General features: G+C 32.9%; 1 protein-coding gene across 1 annotated transcript; it reads right to left on the bottom strand.

Annotated features, from left to right (window-relative positions):
- Positions 1 to 8,278: 8,278 nt before the first annotated feature.
- Positions 8,279 to 19,644, bottom strand: LRFN5 (leucine rich repeat and fibronectin type III domain containing 5). Its single transcript, XM_047074698.1, has 3 exons — positions 18,260 to 19,644; positions 14,787 to 15,499; positions 8,279 to 8,349 (listed from the first exon to the last, which is right to left on the bottom strand). The coding sequence occupies exons 1-3, from the start codon at positions 19,642 to 19,644 to the stop codon at positions 8,279 to 8,281; spliced, it is 2,169 nt and encodes a 722-aa protein (XP_046930654.1).
- Between the last annotated feature and the right edge of the window lie 1,109 nt (positions 19,645 to 20,753).

Here is a 20,753-nt window from a genome sequence, read left to right as displayed (position 1 = left end):
CAGCTGGGTTACTTCCAGTATTATTCAGGAATGTAGAATAACAGGAAAATAGAAGTGGTTTCCAATGCATATTCAATAACTTTAGGTGAGACTTTTTACCACCCATTAAATTACCCTTGTGACATTATAAGCTCAGCTAAAGAAATTATTCCTACTTGTCCTCAAAATATTATTTTGTTGCTTTTTTGCAAAACTTTAACTTGTGATCATTATTCCTATTAAGGGTGTGCATTTGTGTTCTCTGAATCTCATTGTATAAGAAGTAAATATCTGCCCATAAACAATTGAGTATTGCATACTTACAGAATCAGAGACCTGGGCCTCAGTCTTCCTTACAAACAACATTTCAAAAAGAGAAAATATGTACAATATGAGGGCCTGATTAATGTTGTTTGAATGTTTGCATAAATGGAAGTTTTAGTTCAGGTGTAGGGGATGCAAGATGAAGACTTAAAATGATTAAATGTAATTTTAGTTCTAACACACTAAAACTCATGTTCCTTGGAACACAATAGTGTGAACGTCCTAAAGAAGTGAAGAGGTCAGGCTACATTATCATCAAGAAAAATGTCAAAATAGGAAAGAATCAGTACCAGACAGCAGGAGAAATTCAAAGATAAACAGGAGAACGTCCTTGAAGAAAAGTTAACAGGTTTTCCTGAGAAAGACCTTAAAAAGTTGAACTCTGCACTGAGATCCAGGAAAGCCATTTGTGTTCCTGAAGCTTTATATTTGAGGAGAAAAGTTGTATATGTCAGGAATAGATTTGCAGATGCTTAGTGTTCATTTTGTGTTTTTGTCACCATAAACGTTTATCCATGCATATATACATGCACACACACATGAACAGAATTGCTCAGAGAATTAGAGTTGCCAGGAAACAGAGAGAATGAACCATTTTCCCAGAGTCATTTCAACTTGTTACTTCTGTTTCAAGCATGCATTGGGTGTGTCTGGAGTGAGTGTATGTGCGCACCTCTTTAGCTTGTTTAGTGTAGTTAGGCTCTGAGCAGATTTCAAGTGCCATCTAAAGGCTAATAATCTGTAACCTCTCTTTGGATGGTTGGATATTTTTAACAGTCTAAGAGATGTGGAAGGGCTAAGAGATAACTTATCTACATTTCTTAAAAGACAGTTTTCCGTGTTTTTAAAAAATTTAAACTACATATTGCTTTTGATGATTGACAACTAATAAAATTGTAAAGGAACAGAAATAAAATCTAATATTTTAGAGAATCTGAATTCAATGGCTAATGGCAATGCTAATACTAGTTTTTAATTGAACTTATTGCTTAACAAATACAGGGATAAGTTTATATACGTTTTCAAATTTTACAATATTTCTTCTGTGAGAACACGAAAAGGTAGGTGACTGGCCAAATTTGCTCAGATGTAGAGTTTGAGCTCAGGCCTGCCTTGTTACCAGGGATGGCCCTTAAATGCTAGGCTTGGATACTGCTTAAATAAGATTGTATTAACATTTATTGGCCACGGAAATGTCTTCCTTTTATTTATGCTGGTGTTAAATCAGATGTCTGTTCTTCTTTATCTACCCTTAATTTACTTTACCTCTTAATTTTCTTTATTTGCAATTGTGCAAAATTGGAGAAATGGGCACTTACCATGAAACATAAGGCCTAAAATTATTAAAATTCTTTGCCCTGGCTCTCCAGAAGAGCAATGCATCAATTTGGATTAATTACCATACATGCCTACCTTGATGCTTTCTGAAGTTCCACTAGGAGAAGAGATCCCTTATCACTGTCTTACACTGAAGCATAAAACTGCTGTACAGCTTTTTAAATAGCTGTACTGCTCTCCCACAGACGTGGGTGAGCTTCAGTCACGGCAGAAATAGTTCCAGTATTATAAAGCAATTGTGATTCCTTAAGGTTTTGCATTACATAAATGTAAAATAGTATTATTAGTTCTTACAGTCATCATTTCACCATTCATACTTGAAGCAACTGATATTTCCACAAATCAGGCACTGTACAAATTCTGTCATAGTAAAACATTTATTTGTTAAAGTGATATAGATTATTCAAGATTCTACAGTCTTAAATCATGGATGGCAATGTAACATGGATTGATACAGAACTCGATGCCAGTGTAGGCTTTTCTCTTTCCTTCTTTAAAAAAAAGAAAATACTTGTAGGCCAGAAGAAAAAAAAAATTTTGGCTTTAAAAGAGGATGAACCATGGTCTGATAGAGCCAGTTCCACCAGCATCAGAGACTTCTGCTTCGGCTCCTGTGAACAATTTCTTCTAGGACACCAGTTCAACAATTGGCCTTTGTGAATTGAAACATGTTTAAATTTTATCCAGTAAAAATATCAGTGGCAACTTTTTTCAGGAGAGAAAGAAGTAGTGCTCTTCAGATTAACTCCAGCCTCTAAAATAAAAAGAAGAAAGAAAGAAAGAAAGAAAGAAAGAAAGAAAGAAAAAGAAAAAGAAACAAAGAGAAAATACACAGGTAATAAGATCATTGTCCTGGCAATTTAGAAGTTACTGAGCTATAAGTACCTAGGCAGGAGTTTTTTGCCATAAAATACAAGATACACCCCTAAAAACTATCTAGACATGCACATCAGCTCTTAAAATGTTATTTGGTAATTTCAAATTGGTGAATATATAAAAGAGTCTCATTTTAAAAAGAAATCTAAATGTATTAAGCCTAAATAGTTATGCAAGTCAAAGGCAAATTGTGGGAAGTCATTTTCCCTTACTATGTTTTTCACATTTATATTCTCAATTAAGAAAAAATAATAATTGTATTCATTAGTGCATACCACTTAAATTTTAATAAATAATCATACTGGTTTTAAAACTATAAGCATATTAGATCACATTTGTTCATCACACATAAAACCTAAGTGATCTCTACTTTTTAAGTATAGTCTGTTGAGAGTTTTGTATCATATTGAAATTTTATAAAATTTAATTATACATGAAATGTGAGTGAAGACTATTATTCCTCTTCATAAATTAGTTCCTCACCCACAGAACAAATAAATATGTAAAATGACAATAATGCACAAGAAAGACAATCCATAGTTAATATAATTTTGAGTAAAACAATATAAAAAATATTTAAATATCAAACAGTAAAATTTTTTCCTCTAATGTGGGTTCTCAGTATCATAGATTTAAGACATGCCTATAAATTCTATCTTTGATGGAGATGAAAAAGAATTTTTGAGAAATATATAATTTCATAAATATGAAATAGATGTAATTTTCTCCTCGCCATTCAAAAACAACTACATGTTTACAAGTTGCGGGTTATAAAATGCATGGCACAAATGAATCATGAAATATAGAAGCATATTGTATATCAAAATGCTGATGTAGAACATATTTGGAGTAGAACACACTTGATGCGATAAAGGTAGGAAAATACTGTAGAGATGTTTTATTTAAGAAAATATTTCATCTGGGGATGCCTAGCTGGCAGAGTTGGTACAGTGTATGACTCTTAATCTCGAGGTTGTGTGTTCAAGCCCCACATTAGGTGTAGAGATTACTTAAAAATAAAACATTTTTTAAAAAAAGGAAAAATATTTCATCTACAGAGTTGAAGTTATTTTTGGTATAAACAATAATTTTTGAAAATTATTTAACAAAAGATTTACACAGCATTTGAACACTGTTAGTAGGTAATAGATGTAAAACCTATTTATAAAAAATAATTACCTTGGAAACTACTGAAATATAGATATCATTGTTTATCTGGAATGTTCTAAGAAAAACATTTCAAAATCACTTTAAATTACAATGGGATTATATCTAAATTCATATCTATTGGGTTCACAGTATAGCTTGCTTATTTTGGTGAAATTGGATTACGAGAATTTATTTCTGTTTGTATTTCCAATCATATGTCCCTTTTGAGAGTAAAAAGATGTAGTTGTACCATACCAAAGTTCGCAGAAGTAGTAATATAAAAACCACACAATACACTTAGAAGAAAAATAGTGGGCAGTATAACTAGTTTGATTTTAGAAATAATAAACACTTCCAGAATAAAGAATCTATTTTAATATCAAGTTAATGATTGTATAAGCTTACATATTTTAAAGAGTTTTTGATTCACTTCCAAATTACATAAAACATTACTAACAAACTATGAAATTATGGCTTTTATAAAAGCTGTTCATTTCAAATATTAGACAATTAGCAGTTTTGGAAATTATGGTCTGAATTTGCTTACCCTGAAGTTACTACCATTATTGAAATGATGACATAATATGAAACTGAATAAAAACTTATATATGTAGGATATTAAAAATAACACTTTTTACTTATCAATAGGCAAACTCTTACAATGATTCCATAAAGATCTAAATATGAGCACCAAATTATAAGAGCATCACAAAGGGAAAAAAAGCAAAATAGACTATAATAATTATGTTAAAATTTTACAAGAACTAACAACAATGAATTTGAGATAGGCTCAGGATGTTTTTGGTAATGGTCGTTATTTAACAGTGAAATGATATCATGCAAAATATTATGGACAGATAGTCTTATTAACAGTACTACAAAGAAAAGAGGAAATTAAAGCTACCCCAATATTAGGAGAAGAAAAAATGTCCTGATTTGAATGTATTGTGGGAAAATGCTATTACTACCCTTATTCAGAATGCAATTAAGAACTATGAATGATTTTTATCTTGTATAGTTAGGATATCTAACCAAGAAGGAAATTATTTCTAGAAGTCATTATTGACATTAGGGTTCTATTTTTTTCTTATATACTGTAACATTCAAATTAATGTCAAAAGTATGCTTTAATTATTATAAAAATAGTTAAATGGTTTCTACATATGTGCATATGTGCCTGTTCTATCATTCTTATTTTTAAAAATTTCATTTGAAGGGAATATCATAGGAAAGAAAAGTTACAGAACCAAATATTTTATATTGGTCATTTTTACTGGGAAATAACATTGGAAAGATATCTGGATCATAAATATACATTTGCTTTGCTGTTTTGCTCTTATTTCATATTTTTTTCCTAACCCTGTATTAAAATGTCACTGTTTCTTTACAATCAGCATCACTAACTTTTATTCATTTATATCTTAATACTTTCCATAAAAGAACTGAACTCTTATCATGGTTATTGCATCTGTAGCAGGAATTTTATGATAAAGTGTAAATCGGTTAAATACCTTAATTGATACTAAACAGAATAATCAGAAGTCAAATTAATTAGAATCAGGAAGCTATTAACTTAAAGGCTGGTGCAGGCAGTTGCAGAATTAGGGGAATTTCTTGTGCATACTTACACACACAGATACACACACACAATGGACATATTTTGTTGGTATGAATTTGCCAAATACTTTTAAAGAAAAGTTTACTTAAGGTATTTTCATTATAAGTGCAACTAGTCAATTGTTCCTATTTTAACTTCTAAACATGGCATATCAATTGTTTTACTCTATTTATCTGAAGTATAACAATCTTTTCAAACACAAGATTACTTTATATGTGAGTGCCAGTTTACATGTAATTATCACCAGTTTTATCAATGACTCCTCTTCCCTTTGCTGTCAATTCGTCTTAGTGTGATTAGAATCCTAAAAGTTTATTATAGAAGGATCATACGTCATATACTAGATATTTTCCAAGCGCACTCTATTTATATACATATGCAGTAAAGTTCTTAAGGGGAAAATTTGGCATAGGGTGTATTCTTGCTAATGGAGATGAAATACATGTATTAACTCTTCATCCTTGGGGAAAAATTATCTTAGCAGATACGTCAGTATGAGGGACACCTAAACCACTGACTAGATGAAACTTTTCTGTCATCCATGTACCTTCCTATTAGAGTTTGATGTTCTATGAGGGACTGTGGTATAGTTAATTTAATATGGTTGCCATGGTTAACATTTTTGTTATATTAAAAACAAAAAATGTGTTCTAGGGTGTTTTCTGTTTGTTTCTTGCTTACTTTTACTGTATATATACATACGTAGCATTTTAATTTAAATTTTGCCTTTGGGTAGTAAACAGCATTTGTTACCATCCTGCAGGAAATATAAACTTAAAATAAAAATTTATATCCCTTCATCTCTCTTCCTCCCCACCCCCCACCACCCCAAAAAAGAGCTGGGAAGCTGTGAGCACCAGACATCTCTGCCAGCTCTACCTCACTCCACCCACCCAGGGTGAGCTATTGCTGAAAGCCAAGAAAGACCATGAGCAGACTAAGCTCACAGGTCAGTCTCCTTGAAGGAGCTTCACTGGATGCATTGACAGTTATAGAAATGATAGGCTGGCTATGGCAGAAATCATTTACCATGTAAGTACCAAGACTAGTTACACTGCAGTCTCACAGTGATTTCAATCTGATAACAGAAATGTAGCAAGGAGTTTTCTTTTCTTTTCTCTTTTTTTTTTATGAGTGAATAATGTATTGCCAGTAAATTCTGTTAAAATTATTCTTTGCCTGTGGATTTATTTTTCTTGGTAACGCTTATAGGAAAAAAAAAATAGCCAAAGCGGAAAAAAAGTTTCTAGGACAGTTTGTTTCATAAAGAGAACTAAAGAAAGACTCAGAATATTTTTTTAAAGAGTGACATATTCCACATACACACATTCATTATATAAATCTAATACATGCCACACATATATACACATGAATTCAGTTCACGTAGAAATGACAAAGCACTGAAAGATTATATACTAGATAATGGTATGGTAGGTTTAACAGATATGTATTTACTTTTACATTTTTTCTAGATTTTTGAATGTTTTTATAATTCATACTAACTACTTTAGGACAAAGAAAGTCATTATTGGAAATTTTATCTACTTATCTCATTGGCAAAACCTGTACTATCTAGAGAAATATGCAAACTCCCGAGGAAATTACTTTCATCCAAATTTGACTTCTAATAACATAGTGAAATAAACACAATACTATGTAATATGTCCTGTGAAATGTAAACATTTGGGAAATTAATTCATAATTGAAAAATGACTCTTCCAATCCTTATATAACATTCAGCACCCTTCTGGATTGTGCTTCTGATAGATTAACCATCTACTTTCTAATTCCTTTCTAAAGATATTCTCTTTCAAAACAGCTAGATGTCCAAAGTTACATGATAAATGAAGTTTTGGAAGCCAGAGGCGGGGGTAGAGGAGGAGAGGGGTGGTGAGGAAAGGAGGCAGAAACAGAGGGAGAGAGTTTCAGAATGAGAAAGCCAACTGCTGGGTGCTGATGATACAACGCACCTTAACGCAGGTCAGCTGAGGACACAACATAGAACTCAGAGTATGTGCCACACACTCTGCTATTGACCGTTTCCAGTGTCATCTGTTTATTTTTTGCAACCTGGGAATGGGATCCTGAACTCACTAAAGGGATGATGCAGGAAAAAGTGTTTGATTTGGGAGTCGAATTCATTAGGGGAAACCCTGAATAATTGCCCAAGTTATTCTTTTTTAAATGCAAAATGTTAAAAAAACAAAAACAAAAACAAGGCCCTATTTTTACTACTAGAAAATAAATCAGTGGCCTTTTTTAGAACTTTTAAAAGCAGAATATTTTTTCTGTGCCAAAACTTAAGCAAATGGCTGATGCTTCCAGCTGTGTGAACAGATTGTTAAAGTGCTATTCCACTCTGGAAGCACACATTCTGATCCAATTAAAATGCAGGAATCAAATACTCATTTGAAACTTCCAAAAAGGAAAAAAAACAAAAAACAAAAACAAAAAACAAAAAACCAAACACACAAACAAATGGGGAAAAAAAACAGAAGAGTAATCAGTTGCTGACAAAAGAAATACCATGAATATTTCATATGTAGCCTTTTGCTCCATTTTATAGTGGCTTCATTCATTTTAGATAACCCTGAAACAGTTGTGTTCATCCACTGTCAGTAAGGTATAATGTATCATTTCAGCTCCAATTAGGATATGGGGGTCAAAGATAGGAGTTAATACATTCTTAATAAGTTACTATCTTCACACTGGGAAATATTTGTAAAAATGCACATTATATCATGGATAACTACAAGAGTGACTCCAAAGTCACATTAGTATTCCCTTTATTCTTACAGTATGAATCAGAAATGTTCAGTTAACCAGAAATATGTCGAAGTTTAATAACTGGAAATCTATTTAACCAAACTGAATTTTACTTTGTATCATTGAGCATTGAGTAAATTCTAATGGAAAATTTCAAGGAGTTACATAAACTTGCAAAAAACATTTAAAATTTTATTTATAACAGAATATACCCACTTAAGTGCTGAATTATGAGACAGGTAACAAAAATCTCACCTGTGTTTCCTGGACAATCTGGTCAACATTAGTCAGCAAAGCATCTGGGAATAAAATTTTCAGTGTCATAAACAAATACACAAATTCAAGTTTTAAGAAACAGACCCTAAAACTCTTCTTACTGAAATCTTGGTAAGATTTCTCTTAATAAAGATTTATCTAATTTTTTTAACTTACCAGTTCTTGGACTAATTGCAATTGACTTTATAATTGTCTATGACTACTTCCTGATATATACGTAGAAATTTAAAAATATTGTCCTAGTTGCTAAAGTGAGAAATTATGTAATGCAACTTTCCAGAAAGAGTTCAGGAAGAGAATCAGGCTTCTACTCAATTTTCCCTACTCAAAGTTAACATTTCAGCTAGAGTTGCATATGATTAATAATAAAAGATACACCAAGGAAGAGAATCCAAAATAGGAAACATAGCTTCACCATGTTCAACATGCAGACTATTAAATAATCATTTATGATAATCATTATTCAATAGCTCCCAAAATACTATCATGTTTTATGAAGTACCCATTTATCTTCATGTAAAACACTAATGGTCTATATGTAAACATTCTGTCTTTACATGTCCACATGTATGTTCCAATTGGCTGTAAGTGTTTAATACCATTACATAGCCCTGCATAACACACATTCTATTTCTTTCCAAATGTTCTCTTTTTAGACAAATACTCCTAGTCATTAAGAAGTGACACAATGATAAGAAAAAAATCAGGAAAAAGTTATTTTCAGGGTTCTTAGGTGAGTGTGAAGAGAACAGTACAAAATATTTTTTATAGAACCTCAAACACAAATATTCATAGAAATTTATAATGGCCTCTGGAGATTAGGTTTTACATTAAAACAATAATAAGACATGTTCACATTATACAGGAAAAAATGTTTAGTAAATTACATTATGGTAGAGCCAACACAATCTATTTCATAAGCCCTCATGTTAGTTGAATAATTTATTGGACATACTCTGGAACAGAATCACAGTATCTACCTAGTTCATGTTTCAGGCAAGATCAAATGTACATCCACTTTCCAAACACAAAATGAAAGGGACTTCATGACCTTCTCTGAATATATTTGAAAAAAAAATTTGCTAATTTTTAAAATTCATCAACAGTAACCTTCTTGAAAAGAGTGGAGGAAATTAGACAAGTTGTAGAGATCATTAGGAAGTTCAGAAAAATAAATTTCTACTAGAGAGCTTATATTCCATTGTAATCTTATAAATAAGAAGTATAGTTTGTGCAGTTGTTCTGGGATAAGTACTCTGGCAGCCAGCCCATTTAAATATAATTTTGCTACATTAATTACAATCCATGTTGCAGGACGCAAAATTCTGATTTTAATGGATTAATTTGATAAGCATACATATTAGTATATCTATATATTAGATACATAAGTATATACTGTGTATGTGTTTTATCAAGGTGAAATTTAGATCCTAAATTTGACTTTGAAATAGCTGACAAAATCAGAAGACAATAGTATACTACTTGCTACATGGACTATTTGTAATATTTGATAAAATTGCAAATACATTAACACCATAATTTAATAAGCTAATTTCATACTTAAACAGACTCCCAGTTATATATGTCTCACTTCAGACAATACCACATTTTTAGGATGACTCCATCACAGTAATACTTATACCATTCTTCCTCTATTAAGTGATCTTCTGTACTGCGACAAGGATTGTTTTTGTTGCAAAAAGCAAGCAAACAAACAACCCCAAACTTGACAAAACTCAATGTATTCGTAGTTCCAGCACGCACTTTTCTAGTATGGGATGAAAAGGACTGAGTAATCTGAAAAGACAGAGCTCTGAAACTATCACAAAATTCCTGTCATACATTTTGGGTATTTTCCTTTTCTGTATGAAATTTTAAAAACAAGCTATTTCTTATCCATAAATTTAACTCAACGGACACTTAACTCACAAACATTATAAGGTAAATAATAGTAATGATAATAATAATGATTATATAATGATGACGGTTATCATCATCAACTAAGGAGGATAAGAAAAAAATCCTTTTCCCATCCAGCCTATCTCTGTGCTGAAGTCCTTTCCCCAAAATGCCACAAACACTCACAGGCAGAAGCATCCACATTCACTGTTAAAGAAGAAAGACTGGACGCTTCCTGAAACACAAGGGAAGACTGAGCAAGGGAAAGCATAAGTAGCCTTCATTCTGTTTAATATGGTAAATACTGCTTTCTTAGCATCATAAAATAGAAGTAGGATTTTGTCACACCAAGAAGAAAATGGGTTCAGATCTTCAATCCTTGAAAAAATGTCCCATTTACCTTCTCATTCTATGCACAGTAAGATACTTTATGTTTTCGACATTTTTTAGACTATTGGCATTTAAATGATTATTATTAAGCTTAGTATTGTGAATAACACGGGGGAAATAGTAAAATTCAGAAACTAAGAGGCAATTGTTGTGGATTTTGTGATAATTGCTCTAGGTTTTTACTTTTAAAAATGAAATATTTAGTTTCCCCTTAGTAATAATACAAGCAAATAAAACAGTTAAAATTTAGTTTGGAAGTAAGTACCTCCTGAGTGCTTTAAATTGAAGCAGGAAACACTTCTCAAGAAAAGCTAAAAAGAGATTCCTATAGATAAGTGGAATACATTTAATTTTTTTTTAATTTCTCAATTCTTATGGAGAAAGCATGTATCATTCAGGTAATAGATTTATGATGTTTATAAATAGCTTATAATAATTCTCAACATATATTCTGAAACATTTTTAGTAAAATATATCTACAGAGCTCCTAAAATCAACTGTCTGAAAGCATAAAATACTTGCTATAACCTCAACCTAAGTAACTGCATTTAATAGTTTAAAAAATAATTCAGGAATAAATTAGCCACCGTGAAGGTATTACTGTATCTAATTTAAGTTATTTATTTAATGCACCTCTGTTCTAATCTTTTTGTAGTGTAAAAATAAATGATATTCATCAAACCAAACTTTGTTTCCGCTTAGGATTTTGAGGAAGCTTTGGATGCCTCATTATCCTTTTGTGATGTTCAGAAATTACATATATTAAATCAAAAGACCTACTTTAATAATAGTTGGGGGCATTTTTGAATTGGGGGACAATTATCCAAAAGAAACAAAAACAACACAGGAAGACGTATAATTAAAGAGAAATGTTTAGAGCAAATATCTGCAAATACATTTTTTGTTAGTTTTCATATTGAACAACCTGAAATCACAGTGTAGAATGGCTAAAAATAAAAAAAAAAGTAATTGAGAACAAAGAAGTAAAATCAATGTATACAACCTATACATAATCAACAACAGCAAATCATATGCTTTGGATTGCATATGTATAGCTGGTTAAATGGGAAATGCAAGAAATAACAGAAAGAAAAATAGTAAGAGATAGAATTTCTTGCTTATAGTAATAAAATAGCCAGATCACAAATCTCCATTGTGCATATAATCAAAATTCTTATTACTGCACCTTCGTCTCTGGCCCCATTCATTCATTTATTTATCTATCCATTCATTCACTCGAGTAACTACTGTGTTTCAGACATTATACCAGGTACCTTCAATAACCTCCAACCATCCCAACGATTTATTTTTCAGTCACTTCACACTGAAATTGCCCTGGTGGAAAAGTTTTTCATATAGTTGTAAACAAAAACATTTGACCCTCTCGATAGGCCAATCTTTCATTGTTCTCTCAAAATATAAACTTTTTGAAAAGGCAGAAACATAAGGCCTTCTCAACGCTTCTAAAAACAAGTGTTCAAGCATTTGGTTAATACACCCTGAAAATAGTCTTGTAAAGCTAATAAAAATTAAATGGTTTCAATGGCTTTAGTCAAACAGAATAAATTTCACATGATTAGATGTTATAGAGTTCTAAATGTTTATAAGAAATAAGAGATATTTAATTAAAGTTTCATTTGAAACATAAGCAGGGAACTGATTTTAAAAAATACAGGCAAATGAAAAATATAAAATAAGTTAATCAGTAGCTTAGAGTAGATATGTTACACTGTGGCCTTTATGCATGATTTCAGAGTCCCCTTGACTGTAACCTTCATAATACCAGAGATCTCTTTTTGGGGATTAATTTTTTTAAGTCTGAAAGCCTTTATATATTCTGGACTTTTTAATACCATGTAGGTAAAAACTAAGAAAGGGAAAAGTGATATGCTTTTGTCATTCAGCACCTTTTGAAGAATTATTTGAAGTTAATTAGAAATGTTAAATTGGGATCAGAGCATGATTACAGAAATTGTGTGGGAGATACACTTTGCTCTGAGTAATGCTTTTGATTTTACAAAATACGACTACACATGTAATCTCATTTATTCCTCAAAGAACTATACAACTGACCCATGAAAGCTGATTAGACTTTAGAAATGTGAAAGGCAAACATTAGAAAGGGAACTGGGGCAAAGAAGGCATTTATGAAACATCTAAGCTGGTACTAGCACATTAGATAATTTCTTTCAAGACTTGCACGGAGAATAATCTCGAACTGCTTTAATTTTACCTGCTTTTGAATGTAATCATGATAAATCATCTATAAGGTGTGCCTCTGTCAAGTTAAAATTAACTGACATTTTTATATATGCCTCTAGTAGAAGGAAATTAAACTAATGACTACCATTCCTTATCTGTGTTTTAATGTTTAAAATGATTTGTAAGAGATAATAAACTTTGTGTTTAACTTACTCTCATGGAGTATGTTATATAAATAAAATGCATATCTTATTATATTATGGCTAATTTTTTTTTGTTGTGCAAGGTTCTCACATGAGCCTCATTCTCAACCTCCCACTTCATACATCAAGAAACCTCTTAATATTAACCTCCATTTACCAATCTTTAAAAACTACCATCAAGTTGCCATATAATGTAAGACTTTCAATGAGTAAATAGGAACATTTATCTATAGACCTTGATTTCAGTGAATGTCCAGGAATGCCATTTATCAAAAAGCAACATTATTGTCTGACTAAATTAAAAATTTTTAAATGTTTATTTCTGACAGTGACAGAGCAAAGTGGGGAGGGGCAGAGAAAGAAGGAGAGAGAGAATTCCAAGCAGGCTCTGCACTGTCAGCACAGACCCCAACATGGGGTTCAATCCCACAAACATTGAGACCATGACCCAGGCCAAAACCAAGAGTTGGACACTTAATTGACTGAGTCACCTGGGTGCCCTTAAATTTAAACATTTTTAATGATAAATTAAGCTGCATGATTTAATGATGCACTAAGCTGCATGATATCTAATTAAATTTCATCACAGGTTTAGGTTAAAATGAATACATTTACTCTAAGAGAGAAACATTCAAATTGAGAATTATAGGCAGAAGGGAAAAATGAAATCACCATTTGGTTAATGAGCAATGCCTTTATATTGCTTATAAATGTAATAAGAATTCCATTAAAAGGATTTTTTATCTTACTTAGTGATAAACATAAACCTTCCTTTGATAAGGCAGTCTTTTTTTTTTGTCTCTCTTTTTAACTTACATTAAGAAAAACATAAAATTCACTCATTCTGCAAATGTGTACCAAATGAACAAAAACACCTTCACATGCCCGGGTAGCAGCATATAAAATTGTGGCATGTGACATAAAACTGAACTAGATTTTTTTGATAAATGCAAAATCAATTGCATTTTCTTTTGCTTCCCACTATGGCTATGGCATAAAGCTATGGCATGGGTGAGAAATACCATAAGACCATTAAGGCACCTGAACCAAGAATGTTGTTTAGAAGCATACTTATGTTAACACTGTCTGGATATACTTATTGAGTATTTTAAGTACCGTAACAACACAGAGTTGTTCTTTATAATATCTGCCTGAAAAGAAACACCATTGTCCTTGAAAAAAAAATACAATCTACTCATTGAAAAATATTTATCAGCCATGAGTGAGCCTTTGTAAGAGTGGAGAAAATATCATTATTTATATAGGCAAGACATTTTTTGTCTGATGATAACCTTTATTTAGTGTTCTGCTATTGTAGAACCTAGAAGCCAGCCCTAGAATAGAAGGCACTGCTGCTCTGTCACGTTTTATCCCTAACTACTTCATATATGTTACCTTCATGTATTAAGCTATACCTGGAAGGTTTATACATCTTGGCTCTAGTAGCCATGTATCAGAAAAACAAAACTGGAATTTCAAATTCCAATTTCCTATGTGAGTTTTCAAATCACTTTTTCATTAAAAAGAAATACTAGGTTACACAGTGCTTTCCGATATCCACTCAGAATTTGAAAGAGTTGTTTTTCCACTATGCCCATCAGAACTGTGGGACTGAATTAACATGGCATTCATAGACATGCTTCTTTGAGAACACAGTCCACGTGTGTTCAGTGAGTTAATATAACAATAGTATTCCTTTACTCCTCCATTCAGGGAGTACCTGTGCCTTGCTCTGGATCTCTCAGCAGGCAAAGTGAGAAACTTACTTGGCTTTGAATGTGCTCTTTTAGATGTGGGCCCCTCTGTGACAGAATCAGGAGGTCGACTAGCTAACTGCAATGCAGTTGAGTTGTTCCTGTTAGTGTTTTGGGACTCAACATTTGTGACGGCTTCATTCTGTGGTTCGGTACTTGGCTTTGTGCCAGTCTTTCTTTTCTGCTTCTGGGACACAGAAGTGCTTGAAGTCCAGGTAGGAGGCAAAGCAGAGGTAGTGGTAGAGGAGTCCTGACTTGAACAAGTTTCCGAAGATTGTATCACATTGTCATTGGCAACTTTACAACACTGGGCATTCTCTTCATGTCCCACAGCTTGTTTGGACATGGACTGGGGCAGCGTTACACTACAGCCTTGGATTTGAGCCCCATTAGTTTGAGAGTAGACATTGCTGACCTTGGTGACCTTGTGTTGCCCATTATTGTTGCAAACCTTATACCGGATCATTAGGATGATGATGAAAACCAGCACAGATGCTACAATTATTCCACCAATAATAATAATCATGGTGCCTCCCAAAAACTGGGACTGCATGAAGTGGCATCGCACATAATCTTGTTCCGTAGTAAACTGGATGCAACCCACGACTCTCGTGGCAGTGAGCGAAGTGATGCCATCATCATATATTGCCAAGACACACAGGTCATACATAGTTCCAGCAGCCAGGTTATTGACAAGAAAAGTTTTGCTCGTGGGAGGTATCATTCTGAGGGACAATGGAATTTGCGTTAATATAAGAAACAAAACATATAAACACACAGGCGTTATGACTTCAGTTCTGTTTCATTTCAGGATTCATTAAGATAAGCATACTTATAACAGATATGAAATATGGGGAAATGATCTAATCTTACATTTACCTAGTTAAAATGGTTAAGACTCATTGTTGGATTCTGCATTATATTAATGGTGCCTGTGCCATTCCTTGACAAGCTTACTAATTACATTGCTTGGCAAAGCAGAACTCCTAATAAAAGCCACTGCTAAAAAATCATTTATGACAAATTGCTTTTGAAAGGTGTGACTGTGACATTATCTGACTACTAAACAAATCCATTTAGCACTTACAACACCTCTGTGACTAAAAGCCAATTTGAAGGAAGGGAAAACACTGACAATCACATTAGAAACCAGAATGGAAATGCATTTCAGAGTATTTATTTTCCAAATCAGTTATAAGCTGCTATGGAATGGTATCCAGTAAATCTATCTTTAATAACTAAGATAATTACTAAGATTAAAATACTTCATTTACACATTTCAGCCCTCTTCTTTTGTCTTCAACACTTGGTTCCCAGTATGTTTTTATCTATAAATGAGGTTGATGAAAATGCATGAGTAATATTATCCTAAAAACATGAACAGGGCAATGCTGTTGACCAGAGTATAAATCCTTTGTTCTGCCCATTGTGGGCTGATGAAATTACCTTCAGAACACAGTTTCTAAAGTTTGATAAACATTACAGACATCTCTAAATTCATTATATCACAAACTCTTCTGTGGATGCTTTTTTTTCCCACATTTTTTTTAGTAGCAACCAGATATGACCTAAACTGAGATTTCATTTAGAAAAAAAAAATGCTTGAAACTATATATTTTCTCTGAAAAAATTTTTTAGAAAATTTTAAAACTTGGCAATAGTAATCTGTTATACAACCTAGACAATGTGTTCTAATGAACCAGGCAACTTTTAGGCCAGAGTATTTATTTCTGATTAAAATCACTATTATTTAGTAAGTGCATGATAAATACCAGGCATTACTAAGCACATTATTTACACCATAATTTTATTATTTTTATTCTTTTTTTTCTGGAACACCATAATTTTATTCTTACAATTATTATATGAGGTAGGCATCATTACTATTTTATTCATGACAAGCTTTGCAGTCATGAAATTCAAGCAACTTTCTGAAGGTCACATAGAATTTACTTGTCATGGTAGGATTAAAATATTAGAATTTGGAAACTAGAAACTGACATATTGCATATATCTATATATATGCAATAGATACATAGATATATAGAGATAGATAGATAGATAGATGATAGATAGAGGCAAGTTAATATATATATTAGCTACAGGAAGGTGAGGGACAGAGATGTACACTCTTCTTTGACAAAGGGATACATAATGGATAGCCTAGGTAAAGAGCTGAGTATAAGAAGGACAAACTACTTTATGCATGCATCATAGTCTACATGACCATACATTTAGTGATGAGAAGGATTTTAGAAACCATTTACTTTAATCTCTTGCTTTTAAAGATGGGGAAATTAAAACTCAGCCATGTAGAACTTTGCCTAGAATTGATCATATGGCTAGCTGGGCCAGTCTTGTTTTTTTCTACCAGTCCATGTTCATTTTAAAAAAAAAAAGTTCTCTCATTTCCATACATGAATGAAAATCAAATTATCTTCAAGAGTTCATCTGAGTATGTAAGAATTGAGCTGATCTCATTTCAGAAAAGCTTGAAGATATATATATATATATATATATATATGTAGAAGATACATATATATGTATATTTCAAAACCATGATTTTGCATCGTGTCCTAGGAGTAATAATAGTCTATCATGAGTGAAATTTATGAAGAGGTAAAAATGTATATTTCCAACTGAAAACTGGACAAGATGTGACTATAAATCAATGAGGCTGAACTTTAGAAAAACATACCAGAAAGCCTATAGTCAGATGCAAATTCTCTATCAAAGTTATTATGAGGAGATTACATATTTAACTTTAGTGACACTTTCACTGCTCAAAATATTGATAAACTCTCTTTGGAACTGTCTTAAGAACCAGTGTACATGAAACAATACACATGCACATTATTCAATCACCCAAAAAAATCAGTCTCATTATTTTATAGTTACATCCTATTTTTGACCAAAAATGGCAATACCCATCTTGATCACCCACCTTATTCATAAGACTTGGCTCCAAATGGCTTTTGCTTGTTTCCAAAATTCAAATTCACCCTCAAAAGACGAAGATTTGCCACCACTGAGGATATTCAAAATAGTATGACGAAGGTTCTAAAGATAATTCCAAAAGTGCTTTGAGCAATGCCAGCATCATTGGGGTAATGGTATAGCCTCCCAACGTGACTTCCTTGAAGGAAAGAACACTCATGTGGATGTGTAAGTTCTGGTATGTTTTTGAATTTGTAAAATAAATCAGTCTTGTTCTCTCTCTGATAGTCACATCTCTTAGATGAGGGGAAAGAAAGTAAGTAAGCATCATATTAAATATAAATTTGAACTCTACAAATAACACCATTCAAAATATTGCCCCACAGGTGATCACCTTTCACAAACCTTATATTACACACTTTAAACAACGGAGTGCTGTAATCACAACACAGGGTAGCACTGCCAATTAAAAAAACAAATCAGTAGCACATTAACAAGCCCTACATTGAGTGCATGGTAAGTACAAAAATCTGGTTAATTTTTCTTACCTGTAAACAAGGGTGTCATCATAAGTACCATTATACTGGATTTGGAACATACGTATTCCAGGAATATTTCTTTGAAAATTAAATTTAAGTAGTGCCGTGGATGATGTCGCTTCTGCTACTACAATTTTATCTTGACTCATTTTAGGATCACCATTACTACTGCTTGCATTAGAACCTGACTTCGTAGAAGTTGAGATATCTGAAGAACCAGGATCAGGCTCGTGGATATGGTTTGTACTGTTGAGTAAGTGAGGGAGCTTAATTATATGAAGATCCACTGTTTGTGTTGCTTCCCCAGCAGGATTGGAAGCAATGCAGGTAAAAGCACCTGTATCCTTCACAGTCGTGATAAGAATATCAAGTGTTCCGTTATCATACACCAGAGATCTTGTTGCATTTGAAATAAGCTTCCCTTCAGGAGAAATCCAGTGAATTGCAGGTTCAGGGTCCCCCCTGGCTTTGCACCTCAGGGTTGCCCTTTGACCTTCCAGCACTCTCATCTCATGCGTATGACGAGTAATGAGAGGAGGTTCACATAAAAACTCTTCCTCAGGAATTGACCAAAAATAGCGGCCAGTTAAAAGTGCTGGAGAAGCACAAGTCTCTAGGTCATCTTCTCTGGACAGACGTCTCAACCACAACAATTCACAATTGCAATGCAAAGGGTTTCCACCGAAACTTAATGCAAAAGTTGATGGGCTGATTATTCCTGAGGTTGCTAGTACCTGAGCTCGCTGAAAGAGAGGATCAGGTGGTAGCTTCTGCAATTTATTTGATGTTACATCAAGCCGAGTCATCTTGTGCAAGTGGGAGAAAGTCCCTTTGGGAATATTATCAATCATATTATGATCCAAACTAAGGGTGTGCAAGCTAACCATCTTTTCAACTGCATCCCAAGGAATCGTTTCTAAATTATTGTAGGACAGGTCCAGCTCCTCAAGGGCAAAGACATCATCAAATGCTGTAGAAGAGATTAAAGTCAGCTGATTGTTGTTCAGTATCAAATGATGGAGATTGGAAAGCCCACTGAACATATCGTTTGTAATTTTAGTCAATCTGTTGCTATTCAAATGCAATGCCCTCAAATTTCGCAAGTCAGCAAAAGCATGAGGTGTGATAAAACTTATTGTATTCCTGGATAGAGTCAGGTCCACCAAGCTGGTCATATTGGCAAAATCTTTCCTTTTAATATTTGTAACAAAATTGTCTGCCAACCGCAGCTCCACAGTTCTTCTGTCGATGTTTGGTGGAACAAATAAAAGCCCTTTCTTGGCACAAAGGGTTGCGAGATTAGGAGACAAAATCTGACAGACACAACGCTTTGGACAGATCTGAGCTCTCACTGCTATGCCAATGAAAAACAGATAAAAAAGAAATTTTTCCATTGTAGATCAGATTTAAGAGCCTGTAAGAAAAGACACAAAATGTAGTGTTAGCATCCAATCATTTCACTAATGTCCACATTCCCACTGGAATAATCCTTTGATGCAAATTGCAGTACAGAAGCAATTTACTCATTTGTTTACTTAACAAACAAGTATAAAATATCTACTCTGTATTGCAGGCTACAATTGACACCAGGATAAAAAATATACCATTCATGGCCTTGTGGGATTTAAAATCAAAAGGGAAAACAAAGAAACCAACAGATTATTACAATTCTGTAAATTATGTGCTATTTTTGAAATATGTCCAGGGTGCTCCATGGACGCATAAAAAAAGTGACATTCAGCCCAGATTGGAGGGTAGGAGTCATGAAAGTTCCCCATAACCCTGAAAGAAATCTTGTCAGTTCAAAGATTAAAGATATACTTAACGATTTGAAAGCATTTCAATTTACTGAGTAGAAACAATAATAGACAACATTTGTTATTGCTAACTTTGTGGTGTATTTGAAAGTAATTAATCATTAATAAAATTTTATTCATCTTTACAAACTATCTTGAACATACTACAATTTAACTGCAAATAAAAGCTCTTTTTCTCAAAAACAAAAATGCTAAAAATGCACCACAAATGCTCTGAGCTCCTTAAAAATTAGAATATTTTATAATATAAAATTGGATTTTTTTAAATTTTTTTAATGTTTATTATTTTTGAGAGATAGAGAGACAGAGAGCAAGCAAGGAAGGGGCAGAGAGCGAGCGAGAGACACAGACTCGGAAGCAGGCTCCAGGCTCTGAGCAGTCAGCACAGAGCCCCATGTGGGGCTCAAACTCACAGACCATGAGATCAGGACCTGAGCTATAGTTGGCTGCCCAACCGACTGAGCCACCCAGGCACCCCTAAAATTGGATTTTTACAGATAATTTTTGAAAAGCAGTCATCAAAATTCTTGACAGTGAGTCCCAAAAGGTACTATAATTACAATTCCATTGTTTCTTTTCTTAAAATCTTAATGCATTTATATTTATCCAAATATAATTTTAAAAATCTTGGCATTTTGACTTTCCAATTTGATCTTAAGTATTTGTTCTTAAAATTAATCATCAAA

Source organism: Lynx rufus, unplaced genomic scaffold, assembly GCF_022079265.1.
Source record: "Lynx rufus isolate CCGP_SWC_20201006 ecotype Redwood Valley unplaced genomic scaffold, mLynRuf1.p SCAF_13, whole genome shotgun sequence".
Classification (NCBI taxonomy): Eukaryota; Metazoa; Chordata; class Mammalia; order Carnivora; family Felidae; genus Lynx; species Lynx rufus.
Note: the sequence above shows the minus strand (reverse complement) of the source record. Positions and strands in the feature narration are given on the sequence as shown.